Raw genomic sequence first — 26912 nt, 5'->3', positions numbered from 1 at the left:
ATTCTGGGATGGAATCACTGACATCCTAGTGAGAAAGTTAGGCCATTTGCAGGTACAGGAGCACTGGTGGACCTTGTGCTCTTTTTTGATTTGTTTAAAGGTAGGTGTGATTTGCCTTTAGAACTTCATCAGCAACAATAGGTTACGAATAAGAGGATAGGCTGCAGTACACGGTTGTGTACAATTTTTAAAGGGCTCTTGTACACAGGATAGGGTGTGGGCAGGGAGAACAAAGCCTGGTCCCCAGTGGTGGTGGTAAAAATATGTTGAGGAAGTGAATAAAACTCTGGTCCGTGCTTAAGGCAGTAACAATACAAGTCTTTGGCATGAGTCTGTGTCCTGTTTAGAGGACAAGTTGTTTGTAATCAACTCATATTCTGTCATCTAGAGCTCCGTGTTTTAAGCAACGAAGACAGAAACTTCACCAAAAGTTTTATGTCTCAGAAATGTGTTTTATCTTTATTTCATGAGTTTTTAAAACTTCATGGGCTATGAATCTTTCTTATGACTTCATGGAAAATAATTTTGGGGGGAGCTTTTTTTCCCTCACCCTAATAAACACAAAAAAAGCTTTCAGAACAGAAGGACTTTAGATCTAGCAGATCTTTCAAACCAGATGCTGCTTTTCTGCTTTTGATTCTAAAATATGCATATTCCTTTCCTGCAGCTGGGCAGCACATGACAAGCAAAAGAAGAGACGTCTGACAGCCCTTTTATTCATCCAGTAAAAGTGAGCAACTCAAATATTAGCCTAAGGAATACTCAAAAGGTAGCATCTGAGACACAGGCTAAGTTGATGGTTCTTCATTAGGCGCTATATGTTTGGATGTAAAGACTGATGATGAATTTTGTTATCTTAGAGACCAGTGCTTCCCCTATTTCACTGTGTATACAGATCATTTGGGGTCCTGTTAAAATGCAGATTCTGACTGGGTCTGAAATTCCATGGTCCTTGCTAGCTCCCAGGTAATGCTGAGGCTGCTGATTCCTGAGTCACATTTTGAGTCACAAGGGGCTGGACAATTTCTTGTTCTAACAGAGGCCTGGGGAAGGCAATTTTCTGGAATGGCAGATGGAGATACCCTCAGATTACGCAGAAATATGAATAGAAAAAACATGATTTAATGACTTAATAGTCAGAACATGGCACAAAATAAATTGTAATGTTAAAGAATGCATAAAATAATATTCCATTAATGACACAGGCAGACAGAATGGCCATTACATAAGATGCAGATTGTAAGAACGCCGTCCCGTGAGCAGGTCAGCCTGCTTCCCTTGATGATCATTTCCTCTGCAGAGATTACATTGGGAGAAACATGACTGTTGCAATTGGGATGAAATTCTGCTGAAATGTACTTCAGCAGTAATTACTGTTTACTCAGAGCAGAAAACAATTTAAACCAGGTGATGAGAAGGATGTAGAATTCATTAGCTTTCTTGCCCATAGCTCCTCTAGGAGAAAAGAATCTGATTGCTTGAAAAAAATTGATTTAAAAAATGGCAAATGGAGGTAATTTTAGATATGTGTTCACAAAGCAGCCCCAAACATACTGCCCTATTCAGAAGTTGTTTCTATTTTTTTCCCCCCAAAGAACTAACATAAGCTCAAAAGATTGACTTGCATGGAGGCAGTGGGAGGCTAAGTGTGCTAAGGTTGCTTCAAGGCATGACTCAGGTGTGGGCCCTGGGGACCCTCTCCTTGTAGAGCCTTAGACATCATTTTCCCTGTAACACTGATCAGATTCTGTTCGGCAGATACCCCTACATATACTGGGAGGCTTCGAGGACATGGCTAAAAATACAACATTACTCTAGTTATAGTATCATGGAGCTTCTGAGTCACTGAAGAACTCACAGAACAAAATGAAAGTATCAAAGCAGAACATACTTAAAACACACGCACACACTGAAGCAACCCTCGTTTTTTGACATAATATCCTCTAAGGAGAAAAAAATAGATTGTGTCCAAGATGAATGGTGCAGATTTTACTCTAATTTCCTGTAGTGAAATTTCAAAGCCAAGAACTATTGTTGAACTTGGAGCTCACCATTTCTCAGAGCAGCCAAGCCCCTTTGACTCATTCCTCCCCTAATCCGAGGAGATCTCCAAAATAGCCTGGCTGAGCTTCGGAGGGCTAACGTGCTGCTGAGTAGAACATGTGCTGTAATGTCCTTTCTGGTCTTTGTCGACTGTTGCGCCACCATGAACTGTTGCTTTATCTTGTATTTTCTTTTTTTTTTTACTATGGTTGTACATTTTAAGTACAATTTTTTTCTAATTAGAAATATCTCACTGAAGATGAATTAATATTATTTATACAAGTAACTATCCTTCCAACTATCCCCAAATCATCCTCTTCATGTTCCTGCTCAATGAGACTTTCAAAATCATTTATTCACTCATATTACTTGGCAAGTTTTCCTTGACTGCCTGCTGTGTATGTATAAGCAGAGAAAGGGAGAGGGTGATGTCCTTCATTGCTATTAAAGACCCAAAAGGCTTTGCCCAAGATTCCACTTGCTTTTTAGTGAATTCTGAGGTGGAATTACTCAGGATTATCACATGGTTAGCCCCGTTGACCGACTCTGCTTGGATACCCAGAACCTCGGAGTGTTCTTCACACTAACAGTCCTTTCTTCCCTGTGCTTCTAGGGGCCAGGCAGAAGTTCCCAACTTCCCGGAACAACTGTCAGCTGTGTGGTTGGGCTGTGTTTGGTTTTAGCTTCCTCTCCATTCTCTAAACATTTTCTTTTTCAAAGTGCCTCACTTCCTTCGTTAGAAACTAAGTTTCCCTGTCCTTCTCTTTTCCTTTCTGTTTCTAATGGTCCTTGAAATGAAAACAGTTTGTTGAGTTTCCCTATTTGTACTTGGACAGCCTACTCAATGACTCCTGGGAGAATACTAGCTGGTGACCTGTGGCGCTCTCTGTTGAGAGAATGTGCAGTTTGCATTTTGGCAGCTAGACATAGAGATGGATTTAAAAACGAACGTGTAAGTAGCTGGATAATACTTTCCAGCATGATGTCAACATTTCTTTAAAGCAGAGCCTCAATTTCTAATCTTCTATCACTTTGGCCTCAAGGATGAGTTTGCCTTTATGAATGTAAAACGGCAATCTTGAAAGCCTTACCTCAAGTCAAATATTTCTTCTTGAAGATGTTCTACTTTGGAAGGTAGTGTTCACAGGAACTTGACCCTAAATAATGACATTTTTTTGTTGGCTTCAAATTCTGGATTTAGTTTTATTTTCTCCTAAAATTGTGAGTATAGTTGTGATTGCTTTTTTACTACCATGTAATACTATTTCCTTCCTGGGGGTCCTGTGCAAATTGTGTATGGTCACATCCACTTCATTTAGTACTTCTCTTATGAACTAGAAATCATCCAAATGGCTCTTTGCACATCCTGATTGGACGTATTCTCACTGAAGTCTCAGGACCAACTCCCACGCCTTGTCGTATGTCTATGACTTAGTTTTGGACTTCCTGGCTTAGTGCTTTCTGGTGTAGGGTTGCTGTAGTTACTGTCTTCAGCAATTGCTCTTTTTTCTTTCTTTTATCCATTACTTCTTTTATGTCGAAATTTCCCCACGTGACCAAGTAATTATTCTTTGTAACTTTCCTTGGCAGAAATCAGCCGGGATTTCTTACTGTGGACGTGGCTTTGTGGACTTGTGTCCTAGTCCTTTTGTGTTCCCCAAATAGCCCAAGGAGTCCATTCATTCTACCAAACAACCAACCATTTGAGTGAAATCAATATGTGTAACTAGCTACCTGATTGAGCCATTATTAGATGGGGGCTAAATTGCCGTACACTGTGGATTTCCAGTATCTTAGTGTGTAGGTCAGATTCTCCAGTGTATTACCAGTTTGATGGATTACTTTATTTTTAGTGGCCTAACTACATGAAGTTTTGAGTTTAAAATGTGGCTAAAATCTACAGGATAAACAGCCGCAACTCCAATAACATGGCAACAGAACTCTAGCTTAATATGTGTGATAACGAATACACTGTAGTATTGAGTTGAAGAGCACTGTATGAAGCAGAAGAACTGGGATCCGTCCCAGCACTGCTACAACACACCTCTTTTTACCCATCTAGGCCTGACTTTCTCAATGGTGCAATGAGGAATTGAACTATAGTTTCTGAGGCCTTGTCTAGCTCTGAAAAGTTAGGACTCTACTTTCAAATGGATATCAGCTGCCACTTCTTGACTTCGGAAGATGGTGTGGGCCATTAAAGGATCCTTCTTCAAATTTCTATGTCTCTCCTTATCTTTGGTCTCAGAAGACAGCTTAATCTTGTAGCAGAAAACACTTTTTAGTGAAACAAACTGGATCTTGCCGTGGAACAAGGAATAACTAATTGATTTGGCAGAATAACATTAACTCGTTTAAATTGCTTTGTTCTAGAGTGTTTTATTCAGTGATTAGCTCCTAAGACCCCTAGGAGCCTGTGCTCCATGCAGACAGTAACAACAGTCTCTATCCAGTTGCTGGTTCTAGGTGAGAGAGTGATCTCGCCATCATGATCAAGTTACTTTCTGTGGCCCGTTAGGGAAGTGGTGACCTGGGGAGCTATTTGCCTGTTTGGTGCATATACCTGGAAGCACACTGCCCTCAATTTTTCACCCACATCAATGAGAAATTAGTGGCCCGTTAGCAAGATGTAACTATGCAATCATGCAACAAAACTGCCTAATAACATTTCATTTATTACAGGACTAAAAGCTCATTATTGTTTGTAAAGGATGAATTCATAACCTCTGCAGAGTTATAGTTTATACACAGTTGATTTCCATTTATAAAGGCAGAAAGTCCTTGTTTTCTCCAAATGTCAAGCTTTGACTTAAAACTCCCATTTTCTAGTCAGCGGAGTGTGTGTGTATGAAAGAAAATGTTTAGCAATTAGATGGGAAAGAAGGGAAATAGTTCTTAAATTGTAGGGTTTTTTTTTTTTTGGAGACAGGTTCTTGCTCTGTCACCCAGACTGGAGTGCAGTGGCACAGTCATGGCTTACTGCAGCCTTACCTTCTGGGCTCAAATGATCCTTCCACCTCAGCCTCCTGAGTAGCTGGGACTACAGGTGTGTGTCACCACACCTGGATATTTTATAGAGACACAGAGTCTCACTATATTACCCAGGCTGGTCTTGAACTCCTGAGCTCAAGCTATCCACTCACCTCAGCCTCCCAAGGTATTGGAATTAGAGGCATGAGCCACTGTGCCTGGCTAGCATGTAATTCTCATGTGCTTACTCCAGTAGCAGAAGAGATTAGAAAGACTGGCTTTTTCCAACAGTGGGAGCTTGAATCTGGAAAGTCTTAAACTAAAATTGTTGTAATTTCATACCACTAAGAAGCACTTTGCTCATGCAATTGAAAAAAAATTAAGTGCCTACTTGGGTGATTTCAGGGCACTTATAAGCAACTAAGACTAATTAGAAGCCCTCATAGCCTCTAATGACAAGGTAGGAAGTAATTGGCTCTATGATACAAAAATTCCTAGATGTTTCGAATTGTTTCACATAATTGGGCACAGGATTCCTTACTGGGAGCTTTTGCTTTCCCAGGGCCACGTCCCTGTTCTATGTCACACATTGTGGAGGGCAGGGGACAAATGGATATGGAGCTTGGTATCCACGGATATGGCTCCCTAACAGACATTTGGGAGGATGAGTAAGGAAAGAGAGAGGCAATATCTCAGTACCAGTTGTAACTGGAAAATGTCATTTACATGGAATGAAATGAGAACTTACATGAGGCAAGCTGAGAAGCACTTTTGGTTGAAGCAAATAGAAAAATTAAGGCACTTTCCTTAACCTTTAGGTGCTATTAAACATGTGTTTTTATGCTCAGATCTTTCTTTTATAACTGAGTTACAATTGGAGAGAACACAAGGATCTGGGCATGAGAAAAAGTGAAATCAAGGGAGGAAGAAGGCATGCAATGGGGAAAGGGAGGAGCAGGAACGTCCACTTTACTGAATAAACAGTACTGTAAAAGATGGATCCTGCATATTCTTCCCCCAATCAACTTGGATGAAAACCAGAAATACTACATTCTTAAACACAGTTCATTTTTAGTTTGTCATGGCAATATAATATGGAAAAAAGTCAGACCACTAATAAGCATTTTCAGAGTGCATCTTTGGCAAAAATGTGGACCTGCAACAATTCAGATGGCTTTTTTCAATCCAGTTCAAAAATCATGGCTCTGTAAATTTCCAGAAGTTTTAAAGTCTTCTCATGTCTTCTTATAATCAGGCATTCAGAGGTATGTGTTGGTTCTCATAGCTTTGGTAGAAACATGCTGAAAATAGAAATGAATATAAAACGCCTTGTCTTTAGGCTGATTTGGTATGGATTTGTAAGGCCTGAGTAAACTGGAAATTAGTACATTTCTTGAAATAATACAAATGAATGTGAGACATGTGGGTAGAACAGATTCAGAAAAAAAAAAAATGGTTAGCGTTATAGTCCCAAGTTTTGTAAAAGACATCAAGTAAGACCACCGATAGAGGAACCAAGTTTGTTTTTCTGGTTCCCTGGGGTGGTTTCCTATCAGCTTCACATTCATGAGCGGGGAGATGGAAAATGTAAGAAGGCCTTTGGCTTTGTTTTTGACACGGTCAGCAGTGGCGCTGTCTGCAATCCAGGCCCAGCATTCTCGGAGAGTGTGCAGTACGGATGCTTCTGGCTGGCAGGGAGGTCGTGGCAGTGGGCTGACGAGTGTGGTGTTGGGAGGGCTCCCAGGGTGGCGGAGCAGTCCTCCGTGCAAAGGGAATTCCTTTCTGGTCATGCCCTCCTTTTTGGCTGGAGCTTGGCCGCAGAGATTGGCTGCCATTCTCACCCCTGGATGGGGTGGAGGCAGGTCTCAGACAACCTCAGATAATTGAACAGCAGCTGTGACCCTTAGAACAGCGTTTCTTCTTTTTCTTGGGGTGGAAAATGGTGAGGATGGCTTCATCAAAAACGGCTTTGAGACCTTTCTGAGTCAGAGCTGAGCATTCCAAGTAGCACTGTGCTCCGATCTTAAACAGAAAAGAGAGAGAAGCATGAGAGGAAAAACAGAGAGAAAAGCATGGTGGTATCAACCCACCGCCCAGACAAGCACTTACTTCTGCCTGTCCTACAAACAGCCTGTGGGTGGTTTGGATTATGTTTGTCTTTTTTTTTTTTTGCATTTCAATTTGTACCTGTCATCCTATTTTATTGTATTTTTGTATTTTTACATTCCTTTATTAGCAATAAATGGTTGTGGATCACTTCTGGAAAGCAGTGAGTCATGAAATTGATCCCTAGCCATTTATTCCTAATAATATAAAAAATAAGAGGATCTAAAAAATTAGGAGAGAATTCAAAACCGATGATATAATTTCAATATGTTTTGTGAAGAACAGGGCTGCATGATCTTGTTTTTCATATTCTCTCATTTGTAGGCAGAACATGTAAATCATGTACAAGTGAAATATATCTCCTTTGGTGTGATAAAAGGCAAAGTGTCAGCTTGGTTGATAGAGCGGCTACAAAGAGAGCGAGTGATAATAGTTTTATAGGTCATTCTTGATTTAACTGTACCTCTTTAAAGGTATCCCTCAATAAACTAATATCTAATTGGCATTATTATTTAGTTTTAACATACTTTATTTATTTATTTATTTATTTATTTTTGAGATGGAGTTCCACTCTTGTCGCCCAGGCTGGAGTGCAGTGGCACCATCTCGGCTCACTGCAACCTCCACCTCCTGGGTTCAAGGGATTTTCCCGCCTCAGCTTCCCGAGTAGCTGGGATTACAGGCATGCAGCACCACGCTGGGTTAGTATTTGTATTTGTAGTAGAGATGGGGTTTTCCCATGTTGGCCAGGCTGGTCTCGAACTCCTGACCTCAGCTGATCCGCCTGCCTCAGCCTTTCAAAGTGCTGGGATTATAGGCATAAGCCACCACGCTCAGCCTTAACATACTTTAAAAGGCATAGTTTTTAAAAGGTTATAAAAACCCAATAAAACATGTAACGATAACAATAAAACATAACAATAATCATAAATACATTTACTGCCAAAGGCATCCTTCTTGTCAGTGTACAGTCTATATGTTTAAATGATAAAGTATTTCATACTTGCACAGAACTTCATTTTCAATATTTGGATGATTTTATACTATGGTGTGTTTAATAATCACAAACACCTCCTGAGAAATACAAAAGTTCAGGTTAGAACTATAGATTCTCATCTAAAAATCACAGACCAGTACAGACCATATTTGTAGTCAGCTTCTTGTGCAGGAGACCTGAGGTTTTAATTGTTCATAAGCTCAGGAAGAGGCAACAATGTGAGGTTGGCCTTTTACTATTAAGGACACCTGGAGAAATGACTTTATTTTTTGATTTACATTTGAAGAAAAACTTTGAAAAATTAAAGCAGATTCAGCAGAGGTTGGCTAAATGGTGAGTTCCCAGAAAGCACAGCAGACAAATGGCTAAAACAAGGTAGCAAAATCACAGACCTATCCTGTCCACTAGCTTATGTAAATGATAAAGTGGGGCTGGTGCAAGAGAATATATAGAGGTGGGGACTACGGTGGGTTGTTGCACGCACACCCCCTCTAGAGTGTGCAGCCTTACTTAGCTTCCAAGTGGTAATGTTGGTTCACTGTTGCCCATTTTTGTATTTTTCAAGAGGAGTTCGAAATTTGGATTTTTAAATTTAATATTTACCAATTTATAAAATATTTACCATGAGCCAAGGAAGACGTGATGTGGGATGTATTCGGCAGCAGCCAGCCAGTTTGCAATGTGTGGACTAAATATGCTTGTGCTTCACCTTAGAATGGAGTGGGAATAACCCCAGAGAGGTAAAATGAATTGCTTATGGGCACAACCAGAAAGTGAAAGAAACAGACCTAGAATCTGGGTCTCTTGATACATGTTCTTTTCCTTGCTCCGTGACAGTAACTGTGACCCCTATCACTCAGCTCTGCAAGAAGCTGGTCTAGTTGACAGTTGATGAAATGAGGTTGTCTACTTATTTCAAAGGCCACAGATACGAAAACTAAGCATCAAATAGAGTTGTTTTGGTTGGGCCCAGAGACTATTTCCTAACCTCTCTGACAGAGATTATGCACTTTACATTTTTTTTCTGACCAGAGTGGTTACTGTATTAAATGCCAAAAGAAAAGATGTTGTATGTTGAAAATCTATTTTACGGCTTTCATTTTGACCATGGTTTGGTTTCCAGATTAGGAAATAACTTTTAAAAATAATTAAAACCAGTTAGGTACAAGAGAAGAATAAAGGGCAGAGAAAAATTTCCTAATAACATGATGAAATGCATTCTGTTGCGTTTTGGGATTGTGTTCAATGCTTGATTCAAACACACATGAAAAGCATGCTCATCTAAGTGACTCCAACTTGACTGTAATGTGGTGGCACTTGTCAGTCATGCTGAAAAAATACCTAGAAAGTGCTGTGGCACCTTTCTGTCTGGAATACCTCTCCACTAAGGATCCCAAGCCTAGGATTGATTCTGCCTGGAATTCCAGGACAGCTGGGCTGAGCTCGTTCACACCTGGAGTCCCGCAGGAGAAGCAGGGCACTCCCCACTCTCCTCCCCACAGAGTGCTCCTGACAGCATGCCAGGCTTTGCCTTTCGATGGAGCAGGAGTAGCCCAAACTTGTCTCTTCTAATTCAGACATTTCTGAAGACAATAAAATAGCAGATAAAGGCATTATTGTCTAACTGGGTTAATATAACATTATGTTGTGCTGATAGAAAAAGTAGTCATCGGGTTATGGTTGTGATTTGGGAAACGTGTGAAGAAACAGAACCGAGTTATGAGGTAGGTATTGTTACCATGTGTCGAGTTCTCTAAGGGTCAGAGAAGAATTCATCCTGGTTCAGGGAAAAAGCAGAGCCAGATTGCTAAAAAAATTTTCTGTGCCCTCAAAGATGTGAAATGAAAAATGGTCTCAAGGAAATGTGGCGACCTACACAGTCAAGTATTTAGAAGCCATCTGGGAGGGTTCAGGATTCGAGGCTCCTCGTTCAGATACACATGCAAGCAATCTGGAAAGTGTTCTACCCAAATGACTTATTTTCAAGAAACAAGTAGAGATTGAGGATATAAACGGAAAAAAACACTTTTTTGATTGTTTTATAATAGCTAACACTTATTATCTCAAAAGGAGGGAAATTTATCAGTGATGTACAGAAGATACAAGAGTCTGATGAGAAATTAAAAAAAAACAAACATAATGACTAATCAAGTAAAAGAAAACTTAGTACTTCTTCCGTATTGTTCCACTGGGGGCCAGGACAAGTTATAGAATAAGACAGAAAGTAACTGGAAGGGATCTAGGCAAAGAGATCTTCCTAGCTGTAGCCATGTCTGAGAGGGCTCATGGATTTGACACCAACTGTAGTTTGCTGAGCTGGACCTAGTGGTACATGAGCTAATTTCATTGTCACAAGAACTGTGCAAGGAAAAGTCTATCACCATCTTCATTTCACAGCTCAGGAAACTGATGCCCAGGGAGGCTAAGTAACCCCTGTTATGGCCACCCCACTAAGAAAATGGCAGAGATTAGAATTTGTCTGCCTCCTGAGCCAAAGTCTTAACTACTCTTTTGGGCTGTCTCTAGCCAACGTTAAGAAATTGTGGCTGAAAGAGCAAAATCAATGAACACAAGGGCGAAGTTGTCATGGATATAGTAAGCTATTAAAAGTTTCTGTTGATGAGGAAATGCTGGCCTAGAGTTGCTCGACCTTCTGAATTTTTTTAGAAGCTAGAAACGTGTTTCCAAACTGTTAAATGCAGGCCACTAAATTGCATAAAAAATATCTGTTTGGGCCAGCTGTGGTGGCTCACACCTGTAATTCCAGCACTTTGGGAGGCTGAGGCAGGTGGATTACCTGAGGTCGGGAGTTCGAGACCAACCTGACCGACATGGAGAAACCCCATCTTTACTAAAAATACAAAATCAGCCAGGCATGGTGGTGCATGCCTATGATCCCAGTTACTCGTGAGGCTGAGGCAGGAGACTCCCTTGAATCCAGGAGGTGGAGGTTGCGGTGAGCCGAGATCACGCTGTTGCACTCCAGCCCGGGTAACAAGAGGAAAACTCCATCTCAAAAAAAAAAATCTGTTTGGACTGATCAAGATATTTGTGGGGGTGAAATTTGGCCGGTCAGTTGCCAATTTGCTCCCTATGCTTTAAAGGATGGCTTTGCATGTCCCGGTCTCCCTGCCTGGAATTTTGTGCCCCCCTAGATCCCTTTATTCACCTGAAAAACTTTTCCTCATCCTTCGAACCTGGCTAAGATGTTAACTGATTCAAGGAATCTCTGAAAGCTCCTTCTCTGAATGTATTAGTCTCTCCCTTTTCTGTGCTAGCGGGTACATTGCCCAGCTGTTTTTACTGTGTTCATCCAGGTGGCATGCTTTTGTTTGCCTGTCTCCCTCCTCTTCTGGCCTTTGTAACCCAGATACCAGCAGGGAAGTGACTTTCAATGACCAGGAGACAAAGGGAAAATGGCCAGCACAAGGCAGGTGGCAGTGACTCTTCCAGTCAGGAGGAGGGCATTGAACACTCCAGTTGATTGATTGATGACAGGATATTTGCAGCAATTTAGCTGCTTTAAATCCCACCTGTGCATGTGACAACCCCAGCAGGAAACTTAGCATCTGCTAAGTTAAAGAGTGACAACAAAAGGCACAGGGTGAAGAAGATGGTAGGAGAGAACGAAGAGAACCCAAAGATTAAAAAAGGAAAAATGGTAAATTCCTGTATCAAAAAATACCTTAGGAAGTCTGAACTTGGAAGATCATGTTTAGACTGTATTAGATGGAATTGGGGAAGAGAATGCACAAAGAATTATAATCTTAGAGCTAAAAAGTGTAGCACCCGGCATAGCACCTGGCATGTATTAGGTGTTCAATCAATTGTTGTTTAATAAATCTAGCAGCAATATGGACAGTTACAAATGGGTAGAAGAATGGGAAAAGTAGGCTGAGGATGAAAAACTACAGTAATAAAAAGAAGAGGGAGGGTAAAACAAGTAAAAGAATAATGAATATTTATGATAAATTAATGCACATTATGTAAATATGGTTGACTTTGGAGTACAAAGAATTGTAAATATGTCTGATAGAAAAATGTCCTTTAAAAATAAAATCTCTTTTTGAGACCAAAAAGAGATGATTGAGGAAAAATGCTTTGGAAATTGAAAAGTATTGAACAGAAATAATCAGATATGAAAAATCTGAACTTGCAAAGCCTTTAAGTTGCGGGGAGCTTTGCACATAAAAATAAGGGACTCTAGTATATAAAAAAGAAGCCCCACCCTTAAGGTTTCTTTTCAGATTATAGGAGGGGGCAGAAGAGTGGGTGGGGAAAGCAGTTTTATATCCTCACTCTGCCACTTTCTAGCTGGGCGATCTTAACCTCTCTGAGCCTCAGTTTCCTGTAGAAAAGTGGAGATAATAATATACACACCTCAGGGAGTTGCTGTGAGGATTAATTAAGACAAAGCCTGTAAGGCGCCTGGCACCCAGCCTAGCACATTATAAACACTCCATAAATGCTAGCTGTGATTATAAACTACTTGACAGAAAAGTCAGAGAGTAGAGAAACTTAAAGCATCTCTATAATTACATGAATTGTGATAAAGCAAGTTAAAATCTTGCTAGGTTTTCTTCTAAATTGGATTTTGTAAGCTAAACATGATTCCCTCTGTCTCTGAGAGCAGTTGCTAGGAGAAACTAGCAAAAGGCAATATAAATGGTGAACTCAGCCATTGTTCCGAAAATAAGTATGAAATGAGATGGGAGGCTTTGGATCAACTTCTTTTCAGAGGGAAAAAAAACAACTTCTCTAATGAGAAGTGAGGCTAGGAAGCTGACAGCATGAAGGAATACAGAAAGAGTTCCCGCAAGAAGGTGGTGCTGGCCGATGCGGACCTCTTGGCTGTGAAAAATGTGTAGAAAGGAACCACATACAATTCTTTATGGGGCTACATATTTAGGTATCTTAATGAGAACATTTGAGGCTGAATGTTTGAGAAGGCAGAAGAGCCTACAGGCATACATCCATTTCACCAGAGGAAAGGTACACAGTTGGAGGTCATTTACATTTCCACAGTGGTCAGATAAACAGCTGGTGATGTCCACAGAGCTGGACTGGAAGTTTTTTTTTTGTTTGTAGAAAGTGATTTATTTAGAGAGAGAAAAAGGAGAAGGAGAGAGAGAAAGAAACAGCTAATTCTCACACTGAGTAAGAGGATCCAGAAAGATGGAATCCAGGAGAGGAAAGCAGCTTCCACACTGAGTGGAAGGGAATAGAGAGAGATGAAGTTTAGGACGGGAAGACAGGCTTCCACTAGAGAGTGTGGAAGGGGACTTCAGAGAGGAAATCCAGGAGAGAGAAAGACGGCTTCCACGAGAGTGTTCGCGGAAGGGGACCCAAACATGGAGTCCCTGGATTGGAAGTTTTTGACTGTGTTATTAGCTATGTGGATCAAACGTGCTTGTCTTGGACCGTTTCCTCATCTGCAAGCTGAGACCAACACTATCTGCTTCAGAGGGTTATCATGAGGCTGAAATGAGAGATTATAAAGTATTTAGGATCCTAAGAGCTCCGTGAAGGGCTGGGTATGTTGCAGTATTGATATTACTGTGCTTAGAAGTAGGAAGAGTTCAGTATCTCAATCAGGTGTTTGTGAGATGTTCTCATGCATTTACCTGTTAAAAGCATAATTGTATTTAATTCTAATTGTACTGAATTCATTTCTAGTCGAGTGTATCATGCTTAGTTTTAGTGCCTACAAGCAAGTTTTAGTAAGATAAATGCATACATTTTTGTAAGTGAAGACTTTGTAGTCTTCTTGACTGGCTTGAAGAAGTGACTTCTAACTCTGCCTGGGGTATGCATTTTTACTAAGTTAGTCACTTAGAAAGTAAGATGGAAAATTTTCAAATCTCTGACGTGGGTCAATAGATTTACGACTTGGTGAGGAATCAGATTTAAGTTCTGGAGATGTGATCTACAGGCCTCCTCTTGCATAAAGCACTTCCATCCTCTTGTATGGCTGCTGTGCTCACACCTCAGGGCAATGGGGGAGACTTGGTGTCTGGCAAATACTTTCTGAAGCATTTTCCTAACTCTTCATAGCTCTCAAGAAGGAAGAAAGGTCCATGAAAACAGTTCCAGCTCTGAGCAAATTGCTATTATCTGCCAAAGAGCCACTTAGATCCCCAGCTAGTCACTTTTTGGTATATGTTATCCTTCCAGATGCTGTTTGTGACACAATCCAGGCTCTCTAAGTGGCTATTCATTATATGGTGAGAAATATGGGACAAATATAACCCTGCCAGATGCTAACCCAAGTCTCTCCCAAGAAAATCACGAAATGCCTCTTATGGGGTTATTTAAATGAGTTACATCCATAATAAGCAGTAAGATTTACAAATATATATCTAACGACTCCCTTTATTCATACTAAATATGGCAAGTAGATGTTCTAGAGGTTGCTAAATCAAATGATAAGTGCTTCAGCTGTTTAAATTCACCAAATTGCTTTCTTAATGAAAAACAGACAACGCTGGCTGACAAGAAGGCTAACCAAATGGCCCCTTCCAGCCCGACTAGAAGAGAGGGGATAGAACGCTTAGAGAAGATTCTAAACACATTGCACTTCAAAGCAAAACCCAGTGTTGCACACCCATTTCAAAGCATACAACACACTCTTCTCTCAGCATACATTTAAAATTCAGTTCAAATCTGACTGTACCGCTTTTGCAAGCTTCACACCATGCTCGTAAGTGAGAGGTTTTTCTTTCATATACAGCAAACGGGCCAAGGTTTTTGGGTCATCACGGAGATCAATCTGGCAAGAAAACACACATGATAAACTTATTTATTTTCTCAGGCCTTGCCAGATATTTTAAACTGTGATATCATAGAGTCTTTTTTCCTGTTAACATCTTTGAAGTTGCTAAATTTTCTTGAAGGAAGCACATACGCATGCCTATGTTATGTCTAAAAAAGTAAAGCAATTTCTTCGTTAATGTACACAGCAGACTTTCCTTATGTTTTCCCCTTCAGTTACCCTGTGAGCAGAAGACTTACGCAGATGATTCTGTTGCTATCTCTGATGTTTTTTCAAAATTTTCTATTTATTTCCAGATTCTATTTACAGGGCATGCAAGATAACCAGTCAGTCTCATTACCTTACAGTGATGCCTTATTTGATCCCAAATTATATTACTCATTCTTTACTAGTTTATTCCCTGGCTTTGAACACATCTCTTTTTTTTTTTGCTTTTCCATATAAAAATCTTCATACCTCAAAAGAGGTATGAAGATTTGCTACCTGTGGGGATATTCTAACAAATGCGCTGCAAGTTCTGGAAGACAAGTCCCTAACAGAAATTTTCAAAGGGTTTGCTCAAGATAAGCATTAATCTTTTCAAAGGTAGAACTTTGAAGATAGCATTTATACATCTGGATGAGATTTGATAATTTAATTAAATATTTTGGTTGCTTTAAAACCTCACTGTGTATGTGAACCCATGTCCACATGAATGGGTGTGAATGTGGGAACACAAGGGCTTGTATCGTAAAGAAAGGCCAGTATATTAGGGTCCCATTTATAAGCACATTACTCAGCTCTACTGATTTTGCGTGTGTGTGTGTGTTATAATTGTTCATTTTGTGCCTATCTGTAATAAAAATCAGCTCAATTCACAGAAAGGTGATTGAATGTCTCACATATTTTGGTAGCAGGGATTCAGGCTCCATCAATATGGGCAAAAATTATTATCTGGAATTCAAGGCAAAAGACTTCGTTTAAACAATTACCTTTCAGAGCAGAAGCATTAACTCTGATTACTCTGATTTATGGCTATGTGTATCCCTCTATTTTGTCTCTAAGTAAATATATGTCTCTAAGTAAATACCTGTCCACATCTTCTTTAGGAAATATTTTTCTTTTCTTTCCTTTATGTTAAACAATTCTCTTGTTCAAACAGAACATAAATGAATAATAGAAATAGCATGTGAAATAGATAACAATGAAGTCCTCCAGTATTAGTGCTTTCCTATGTCTTTGGGATAGTAATTTGGATTTTAAAATGTCAAAGAACAAAATCCATTTAAAACGATAAACAGTAACAATCTTTAATACATTTAATGTGACTGGCTTACTACTGGAAGTTCAAACTGTGGAAATTATTATCTTTCAGAACATGGTAAAAGCTTTCACAATCGTAGGTTTGTTTATCTGGTATATGTGTTTTAACTTCTTCTCTAAGACCAAGAGGTTTAAATGGAATAGACAATCATGACTTTTTATCTTCCTTTTCCAGAAGTGTAATTTACCAGTTCCTGTCAGAATATGCCCATTCTGATGGCTGGGGTCACCTTGACATTCCTACCTATTTTGTGATTTTTTTTTTTTTTTTGAGACAAAGTCTCCCTCTGTCACCCAGGCTGGAGTGCAGTGGCCTGATCTCGGCTTACTGCCACCTCCACCGCCTAGGTTCAAGCAATTCTCTTGTCTCAGCCTCCAGAGTAGCTGGGACTACAGGCGCGTGCCACCATGCCTGGCTACTTTTTGTATTTTTAGTAGAGATGGGGTTTCACTGTGTTAGCCAGGATGGTCTCCATCTCCTGACATCGTGATCTGCCTGTCTCTGCCTCCGAAAGTGCTGGGATTATAGGCGTGAGCCACCACACCACACCTGGCCCTGTTTTGTGATTTTTAAATGACTGTGGATTTCAGATATAAAAATATTAGGTAGTATGTTCAATTGACACCCTCACCTTATTGCTCTGATGCAGGCCTGGTGAAAGGCGTCTATTTTAAAAATTACTTTGTTATTCAAGAAACCCAAGAGATTAATTTTTGAAGGCCGTATCAAAACTCCACATTAAAGAGCTCTATTATCTTTTCTACTATCGGCTTAATCATCAGGCATACTTTAAGAACTTCTGTGCATAGGACTGAAAGGTCTGAGACACTCTTAGATAGTGTTTGGCAGAATAGGATGTTCATGAGGTACCTAAAGCATCTTCCCGTTTTTGCAGCCCGCCCCACCCCGCCATCACCCGCATTTTAACCTGGGTCCCTATGAGGACGTAAGGCACGTGAGGCATGCAGTCCTTGAGCTCGGGGACCCATTCCTCCTGGACATTGTGGTAAGAGGCAGGATTTACGACAGAGAAGCAGATCAAAAACACATCCGTGTTGGGGTAGGAGAGTGGCCTCAGCTGGTTGTAGTCCTCCTGTGGGAAGAGCAGACAAGGGTTTGCACAGCCTGTGTCAGGGGTGTCCCATATGGTTCCATGGTCAGATTGCAGGTAAGATCCCACTACAGCACACTGGGATCCTGTTTCTTCCCCCACCCTAGAAGCTGGTAGTTCTCTCTCCACTAGAACTAAAGGAGCCATCAATCAGAAAAATACCTTCTTTTTGCATACAGAGATTATGTATTGCTGTATTGCCCCTTCTTATTTTTTATTTTTATTTTTTTTGAGAATGAGTTTTCTTCTTGTTGCCCAGGGTGGAGTGCAATGGTGCAATCTCGGCTCACTGCAACCTCTGCCTCCCAGGGTCAAGCGATTCTCCTGCCTCAGCCTCCCAAGTAGCTGGGATTACAGCCATGTACCACCATGCTCGGCTAATTTTGTATTTTTAGTAGAGAAGGGGTTTCTCCATGTTGGTCATACTGGTCTCAAACTCCCAACCTCAGGTGATCTGCCCGCCAAGATGGGTGGATTACTGGGATTACACAGTGCTGGGACTATAGGCATGTGCCACTGTATCTGGCCTTTCAGTATTGCCCCTTCTTAAGATGAAATTAAAAATATTTTTAACAGTTTTATTGAGATGTAACTTACATGCCATAAAGTTTGCGAATTTATATTTTATTTTTAAATGGTATACATTCAAGGTGTACTGTAAGGTGTTTGATACACATATACATGCTGCAGTGAAACAAACTAACATATTAATCTTCTTACAGCTTACCTTTAAACATATATTTTATGGTCAGAGGACCGGAAATCTGTTCTTTTAGCATATTGCCAGTACACAATATAGTACTATTAACTATAGTTATCATGCTGTACATTACAGCTGTAGACTTACTCACCCTAGCTAACTGCAGCTTTCAACCCTTGATCCTGTCTTACTTGCCTCTGGTAACAACAGTTCTACTCTGTTTCTCTTTATTCAAAAGTTCAGCTGACAGGGCACGGTGGCTCATGCCTGTAATTCCAGAACTTTGGCAAGCCAAAATGGGAAGATCACTTGAGTCCTTGAGTTTGAGACCAGCCTGGGCAACATAGCAAGACCCTATCTCTACAAAAAAATACTAAAATTAGCTGGGCATGGTGGCACATGCCTGTAGTCCTGGCTGCTTGGGAAGCTGAACTGGGAGGATTGCTTGAGCCTGGGAGTTTGAAGAGGCAGTGAACTGTGATCATGCCATTGTACTCCAGCCTGGGCAACACAGCAAGACCCTGTCTCAAAAAACAAACAAATAAAACAAAACAAAAACCAAAAGTTCACCAATTTAAAGTAGACCACTTAAAGTGTAACATTCAGTAAGGATAACTTCAATTTCTGTCATATCGGAATGGCGTTGTTTTGAATATACTATATTTAAATTAGTGAGCTGTTTACCAAGGCACAGGAATCCTCTCCTCACACGATTAAAAAAATTGTATCCAAATTTAATTTAGTATAAATGAACTAAAATGCAACATGAGAGTTATTGCCAAACTTGCCACCACAATATTTGAAGAAATATGTTGGGTGAGGGTTCAGAACTAAGAATTTGGGATTTGTTTCAAAGATTACTTAAAGGCCAAATAAATAAAATGCCAGCTTAATTTATTCCCTTCCTAAAGATTTTTCAGATCAGAATATGCTCTGCGGAGGAGTTTCTGGTTACGTAAGATATTTATGTATTTGCTATTTTAGTGGGAGTTGATAAATACAAAGTAAAACTTGGCATCATTTCAACTTTGGGAAAATGTTAGCAAGAACATTTATGGTATATAAAATGTTTTAGGAGGTTCCAAGGTAAGACCTGATATTTCAATAGAAAGTTTGATGTATTTTTATAGAATTTAGTAACACATAAGCCAACAGTAACTTCGTGTGTGAGTGTGCATACACATGCCATATTTATATACACGTCACATACCACAACATGACATGTGTCCTACACACCATAAGTAACTCGTATGTGTATACACACTATATATGTGTGTATACTACATGTGCAGCGAAACTTATATGTTCACACCTGTATTATACATGTATTCACAGAGATGAGTTAATAAATATTAACTCATTTATTAGGGCCTTGAATAGTCTTCCTATCATTTCAGAAACTTACAAAACATGTATGTGCTCATCGCAAAAATGCAAACATTATAGAAGAGCACAGAGTTGAAGTGAAAGCTTATTTTCATCCCTGATATGATCTCTAATAGTTTTTCCTCTCCCCAGAGGGAGCTACTGCTTAAATATTGTCCTTCCAAACATTTTACTTTACTTTATTTTATTTTTTTGAGAAGGGTCTCAATCTATTGCCCAGGCTGGAGTGCAATGGTGTGATCACGGCTCACTGCAGCTTCAAACTCCCAGGCTCAAGTGATCCTCCCACTTCAGCCTCCCAAGTAGCTGGGACTATAGGCACACCCAGCCAATTTTTGATTTTTTTTGTAGAGAGGGGGTCTCACTCTGTTGCCCAGGTTGGTCTCAAACACCTGGGCTCAAGCGATCCTCCCACCTTGGCCTCCCAAAGTGCTAGGATGACAGGCATGAGTCACCACACCTGACTCATTTTATACTTATGTATGTATACAACATACACATGTTTAGTTTAAAAAAAAATTGATTAAATAGTTCATATTGTGTCACTTGTGTTTTTAAAAACAGTATACCATGCATATATTTTTAATATCAACCTTTCTATCGACTTTAATAATGTATTTATAAAAAGGAATTACACACATGTGCACATGCATATACACGTGAGACTGAAAGGAAGTACCTTAGAATACTAAGTGTGATCAACTCTGGTTGGTGGGCATGCATTGATCTATAGTTTAGCTACTCAGAGTGCGCAGAACACAGAACTCAGTATATGTGGCCACTACTGCGTCTATTATTAAAATTTAAGCAGGCTGGGCGCGGTGGCTCACACTTATGATCCTAGAACTTTGGGAGGTCAGGGTGGGCAGATTGCGAAGTCAGAAGTTTGAGACCAGCCTGGCCAATATGGTGAAATCCTGTCTCTACTGAAAATACAAAAATTAGCCTGTCTTGGTGGCGTGTGCCTGTAGTCCCAGCTACTTGGGAGGCTGAGGCAGGAGAATCGCTTGAACCCAGGAGGCAGAGGTTGCAATAAGCCAAGATTGCGCCACTGCACTCCGGCCTGGGTGACAGAGTGAGACTCTGCCTCAAAAACAAACAATCCCAAAAATCTCAAGCAAAGGTTTTAGGTACCTAATGCAAAATGCAAAGCAAGATGGCAAAGATGCTGAGAAGTAAAATCCTAAAAAATAAATCCCAAACCAAAAAAACCCCACTATTGTGGCTAATTTACCACATTCCTAGTAAAGCAAATAATTGGGAATTGGGTGCACAGCTGAATAAACGCTGGTCATACTGGGAAGTTGGGTCAGGTCTACTGAGTTGTGCCTCAGCCAAGTTGTGTCTCTCTCTCTCTCTCTCTCTGCAGCTAGGAAGGCAGTGGGGAAAGGGATAGTTAATTTATTGCCATCCCCCTCTCCTCTTTACACAACTAGCCCTAAAAAACAAACCTCCTTTCCCATGGTCTCTCTATTTCTCTCCTTTCTCTCTGGACTGTTCCCTTAAAAAGCAGCTGTAAGCCCCATGAGCCAAGAAGTCTCCTTCCCAGGCTATAATCTACAGCTGTTCACCATGGACTTGCCCTCTGCCACGGCCTGCTCCCATCTGGATTGTATAAATGGGGGTAGGGACCATGCTGATTTTTTTTCATTCCTACATGTACTCTTTCCACAGCAAATATTCAATAAATGTTGTTGACAGACTGGAAGAAATGACCTCTACAGTGACCTGCAAATGAACACATGGCATTTCTGTGGGCTATTTGCTGCAGTGACTTTTATTAGAATCACCTGGGGAGTTTTACACCATCTTGATGCTCTGCTAATGAACTCCTTGCCCCACGCCCTTTTCCACTGTGGAACCAGCTAAATTAGAATCTCTGGAGAGTGGGCCTGCGTATCTGGGAGTTCTGACTTAATTAGATTGCGGTGGGCCTGGAGTTGAGAACCACGGCTGTCCATCACCATCATCTCCACCATGAATGGACAATGTGCCCTAGGACTTTTTATTAAAGGTCAGTCATTGTTTCATACTCTTACATATGTTCTCATTACATCCTCCTGATGGAACTGGAAGGATGGTACCATTAACATTCACATTTCAGAAGAGGAAGTTAAGGTTTAGAGAAGTTCCACAATGGGCCAATGTTACAGAGTTCGTAAATACCAGGATGGGGTATTTAGCCCAAATCCAGCTCTGGCTCTCAACTGTGACCACACTGTTTTCTGCAGCTCAGAATTTTAAGTGACAGATTAAGCATTTTCTTAACTCACTTATCTAAGAATCTTGACTCATATGTTACCCAGCAATCGTCAAAATGACCACAGGATGTGTTTTCTATTTGATGGCCTGCATCTGCTTCAAATTACCACCGGATGGCAGCAGACGCTGTATATTTAAAGCCTCAAAGCCAAAAACCAAAGCAAAACACCGTCAGGAGAAATTAGATTTGAGTAGGAACAAATAACTGTTGTGAATAGTCTGAAAGGGGTATGTTTGCCTGATTTTTTTTTAACCCAGTGGCTGCCAAAGGATTTCTATTTACATTATGGGAAAGTTGGGAAGACCGCGGGTTGCTGGGCTGACTGCAGGCGGGGCGATGAGAGAGGTCTGTTTCTGGTCATTTACCCTCCTGGCCTTCCAGCTGGGTGGTTTCTGACAATGTCGCTCGCTGGGCTCACCGCGCTCTGTGTTCTGGATCTCTACTCTGTGGAAACCTTAGTCTTGCTGTATCATTCCATCTAAAAAGATTTTGTGCCTACTGAATGTGCAGCACTGTTAACGGAGGTGGTATGAATTACATAAAGGTGAATAAGAATTGGCAATCTAACTGGGAAAAGAAAATGAAAATAATACGTGAAATAATTCAATTTATGTGGAAGTAAGTCAGGTTAAGTTTCTCTTAGCCTTTGCTGGCTAATCTCAAAATGGAATGATGTAGAATATGTATCTATCTGAATTGGGAAAATACAATTCCAAGAGGAGAAGAGGCCTTAAAGATTAGCTAATGCAGGGGTTTCCAAACTATGCTCCTCAGACCAGCAGCATTGGCATCACCTGGGAGCTTGTTAGAAATACACATTTCTGGCCGGGCGCGGTGGCTGAAGCCTGTAATCCCAGCACTTTGGGAGGCCAAGGCGGGCGGATCATGAGGCCAAGAGATCGAGACCACCCTAGTCAACATGGTGAAACCCCGTCTCTACTAAAAATACAAAAAATTAGCTGGGCATGGTGGCACGTGCCTGTAATCCCAGCTACTCAGGAGGCTGAGGCAGGAGAATTGCTTGAACCCAGGAGGTGGAGGTTGCCGTGAGCTGAGATGGTGCCATTGCACTTCAGCCTGGGTAACGAGTGAAACTCCGTCTCAAAAAAAAAAAAAAGAAAGAAACACACATTTCTAGGTGCCACGAAGCCCTCCCGAAGCTCAGGCTCTGGGGGTGGGGGTGGGCGTGGGGGTAGGGGTGGGGGGAGGCTGCACCATCAGTGCTGTAACAAGCCCTCCAGGTGATTTGGATGCAGCCCAAGTTTCAGAACCACAGGCTATTTATTGTTCTTCCCTCTCCAACAGCCACTTTTACAGTTTCAGAAACAAAGGTCCAGATAGATTAATTTAACCAGGACAACGGAGCAAAAATACTTTTACAGAAGACTCACAATAGGGGGCTAACCCTGGGCTGCAGCTACAAAATATGGCGGGGGTGGGGGGTGGTCAGGATTAATAAAAGAAAGTGTCCCTTTGAGACTGGGGGTGGTGTGGGGTTGGGAGAGTTGAATTTGTGCCAGCTGGTAACATTTTTTTTTTTTTTGCAAGGAAGCATGCTTTGGCCCTGGTTTGGATGGTTAACATTTGGGGATGATGTGAAGGGCTATAAGAAGCGGATAAGTGGCTTAGTTGGTACTTGAGGCCCTTTCTAATGTTGAAATTCAGAATGGAAGACAGGTGCTTGTTTGCTTCTTGAAGAGACAGAATTTTAATCTAAAAGAGAGGCTCAAATGGGTGGGGCTTTGGAGCTAAAGTAGACAAAGAGGCCAGGATTGAGGAGTGCCGGGGAGGCTTTGGGGAAAGCAGGCCTTCGAGTGCTTTTCGCCCGACTTCGCCCTGAAGGCAAGAACATGTTCAGTTTGAAGGTAGATCTAATGCTCTGGCGAGACTATGGGTGATTATTAAAAACAACAAGTTCAGAGAAAGTGTTAGCATCGGATGTGCCACACACTTGGGTCCTAAATATTATAGGCTGCATTCTGAGGGAGGTAAGTGAAATAATTTTCTAAACCGCACTTCTTAGACTCTCATACATTTGCATGACCTGTGGACCTTGTTAAAATGTAGTTTTGTGTGGTTTTCTTTCTCTTTTTTTGAGATTGGATTCAAGACACCAGTGAGCTATGATCACTGCACTACAGAAAGCCCCACTGCAGCTCAGTGATCATAGCTCACCAGAGTCTTGAACTCCTGGGCTCAAGTGATTCTCTCTCCTCAGCCTTCCAAGTAGCTGAGACTACAGGTGTACACACCACACCTGGGGAATTAAAAAAAAAATTTGTAGAGATAGGGGCTCGCTATGCTGCCCAGGCTTTAGTGCAAATTCTTCTTCAGTAGCAGGACTGGAATGGAGCCTAAAAATGTGCATTTCTAGTAAGTTTCCAGGTGATGCTAGTGCTACTGGGTCCAGGGACCACACTTAGAGCAGCAGAGTTGCATTGAGCTCCTCCCACCCTGCCATACCACATTAGACTGGAAATAGAATTCTGCTTCCAAGTCTTGGGTTTAGTGACATTTATCCCAGATTTTTTTTTGCACAAGTCTTATTCTAATAATCTCCCATAAATCAGGCTTAATTTGAAAAACGTGGGCATCATGTATAGGGTGGGTGCATAGCATGGTGCTGAAGAGCATGGGTGGTGGGTACAAATTCTCTGGGTTTGTGACTATGGTATGATCTTGGGACGTTCTCTGTGCTCACTTTGCTTATCTGTAAAATGAGGCTAATAGTGCTGGCCATATGAGTTGTTATGAGGATATAATATGTTAACATTTGTAGGCCACTTAGAACATTGTGTTGAACATAGTAAATACTTTAATGATCCAGTAAAAGAGTCCATCCTCCATCCCACTTCAACAACAGCTGCTGGTCCTGGAAGCATTTCCCCGCTCTTTTTGGATACTGGGGCTGATTCAGAAATTAACTTTTTCTGAACTGATTAGTAATAAGACCCAAATGTTTGCAAACGCCAACTGCAACTCTTAATGTTCCTACAGCTCTGTTTTTCTTAATTTGGGGAGAAGTAAGATTGTGTCCTAAGATTACTTTTACTAAGCAGCTGTCACGTGGACAAACTTCTCCCTAATACCCCAAATTGCCTACTCCTAAAAATCCACATGAAAATACACGTGAGCGAGAAAGTTGGAGTTGCTCATTGAGGGAAAACATTTGTTCTGAGGTTTTAGGCAAACTTTCCATAGAGGGTGGCCGCCAGATCCTGTGCTCCAGATGGCCCCATTGGATCAGCCAGTAGCCAAGGGGAAGGCTTATGGTTGTCCTTCCAAGTGGAGCCTGGGTTGCCATTCATAAACCCTAGCTGTACTTGCTTCCTTGCCTGATTGTATGCTTCTTCAGCCCTTGGGGAAAGTGAGACTTCAGAAATCTGGGCCTGGGGAAGATGTGCGACATGTGGGAAGATAGGCGAGTAAGGGGCTGGGCTGATGGCCTTCCCTGCTTCTCTACTCCCATGGTCACTGGCGACAGCTCAGCTGCTGTGGGCTCTGGTTTCTTGGTGACAGATACCATTCTGTGCTTGGCCACATGTAGATGGTTCCTGATTCTGTGGGGAACCTGGTGGTTCACCCTTCCACAGAACCAGGTGCCTGGCCAGGATGCACCTGGCCCTGATACCAGGAGATGCTCATTTCTCCCCACAGTGCTAACTGCCATTTTCACAGATGTTGTCTCTGAGATATGCCCATCCTGGAGTATTGCCCGAGAGGCCGTAATCTGAGCAGGGTTTTGCCCACATCATCCTTCTAGGTGAGGCCACATCAAGAGAAGGAGGCAAAACCTTGTCCTAGTACAATGGCTGGTTCCACTCTAATGGCCTGCAGTGAGGTAGGAGGACCCTTGGCTGTAAGCGGTAACCTGGGAAAGAGCCCTCTTCCACTCTGAAGTTGCTCAGCCGGTGAATGCCCAGGGTTGGCTGTAGCATCCCCAACCCAACCAACACTCTGCTGTTCACTTGGTCTCTCCTAATTCATTGTCAACCAATTGGCCAGCAAGGTAATCATGGGAAAGTCAGCTCTGGGACTGTTTCATAGCTGAGCCAAAGATCTGAGTGCTAGAAATCCCTTTAACATTCAGTAACACACTACTAGGGATATGTCTCGTATAGGGTGAGTTGGCACAACCTAGATAGATTTGGCTCACAGTATTGCTTGGCCTTATTTCCTCCCTAGTGTGATCTGAGGAGTAACATGCATTCACCCTGAGAAAAATCCCTCACTTCATTGCCTAACCTAGTGTTTGGAATTCTACCTAACAGAGTTCTGAAGACTCTATCTTCAGACTCTATCATCCAAATGTTTGTTTCAGCGTTTTGGGGAGGGAACTAATGTTTAACAGCAGCTGCCGCATGTCGACAGTGTATGCAAGTGGCTTCATTATAAACTCTCTTTTGCACACGCTTGGCTGAATTGTGGAGGGGCAGGAGTGTCTCAGGCCAAGGTTCGTGGGGCTGCAGCCAGGTCTGAGGCAGACTAGGTGCCTCAAAGTAGAGGGAAAGCAGGTCAAATGATTTTGTTTAGCAGTGACATTGAGAGTTGAGACAATGAGTTCCTATCACTTTACCTCTCAGAACCCATTTGCTTCAGTTAGTTCAAGACAAAGATGTGAGGTACTGCTCCTTGGTTTATTCATGCACAAAAATCTAATTATTCAAGCAAGATGGACTCTATAGCTGGATTCAGAGACATTTCCTTTTTGTGGTTCAGGGATTAATCGATTGGTTTTGAAATCATCTCTCTTTCATTGTTAGTAATTGACCAAATGAGTATTTTTGAATTATAGAAGTTCTTTAGCTATTCAGCATATTTAGTATGTGCCGCCTCTCCTAAGCTAGTAGAATATAACTGAGAAGTGACAGATCATTCTACCTAGGACTGGGAATGGACATTTTGGGACACTGCTTCCAAATTAAATTTGTTACGAAGTCTTAATAGCTGAATTGCAGAACTGTGGGAATAAACTGCAGTAATGGTTACTTTCCATTGCATCTTCCTAACTTTCAGAACGATGCCTCAACCACCGGAAATGTTTAGGGTTGTGCTTCCCAAAATTTAATGTGTATTCTGGTGATTTGGAGATCTTCTTAAAATGAATTTTCAAATTCAGTAGGCTGGGGATAGGCCTTGAGATTCTGCCGTTCTAATATGCTCCCTGGCGATGTCGACACCACTGGTTGGTGGGCCACACTTTGAACGGCAGTGTGCTAGCACAGTGGTGCTAGGGGACCACCAGCAGCACTGCCAGAAAG

The 26912-nt window shown here is 41.4% G+C and overlaps 1 protein-coding gene across 1 annotated transcript in view; it reads right to left on the bottom strand.

Moving 5' to 3' along the window:
• Window positions 1-4698: 4698 nt before the first annotated feature.
• Window positions 4699-26912, bottom strand: part of RHOJ (ras homolog family member J) — a 90665-nt gene continuing 68451 nt past the window's right edge. Inside the window, exons 3-5 of the mRNA XM_002754011.7 lie at window positions 17120-17284; window positions 14790-14885; window positions 4699-7035 (exon numbers count right to left, since the gene is read on the bottom strand). Of these exons, the coding sequence (XP_002754057.2) occupies window positions 6889-7035; window positions 14790-14885; window positions 17120-17284 (408 nt within the window). The 3' untranslated portion in view covers window positions 4699-6888. The remainder of the gene's footprint in view (window positions 7036-14789; window positions 14886-17119; window positions 17285-26912) is intronic.

Source organism: Callithrix jacchus, chromosome 8 (assembly GCF_049354715.1).
Source record: "Callithrix jacchus isolate 240 chromosome 8, calJac240_pri, whole genome shotgun sequence".
NCBI lineage: Eukaryota > Metazoa > Chordata > Mammalia > Primates > Cebidae > Callithrix > Callithrix jacchus.
The sequence above is the reverse complement of the archived record's forward strand: the minus strand, read 5'-3'. Positions and strand labels throughout refer to the sequence as shown.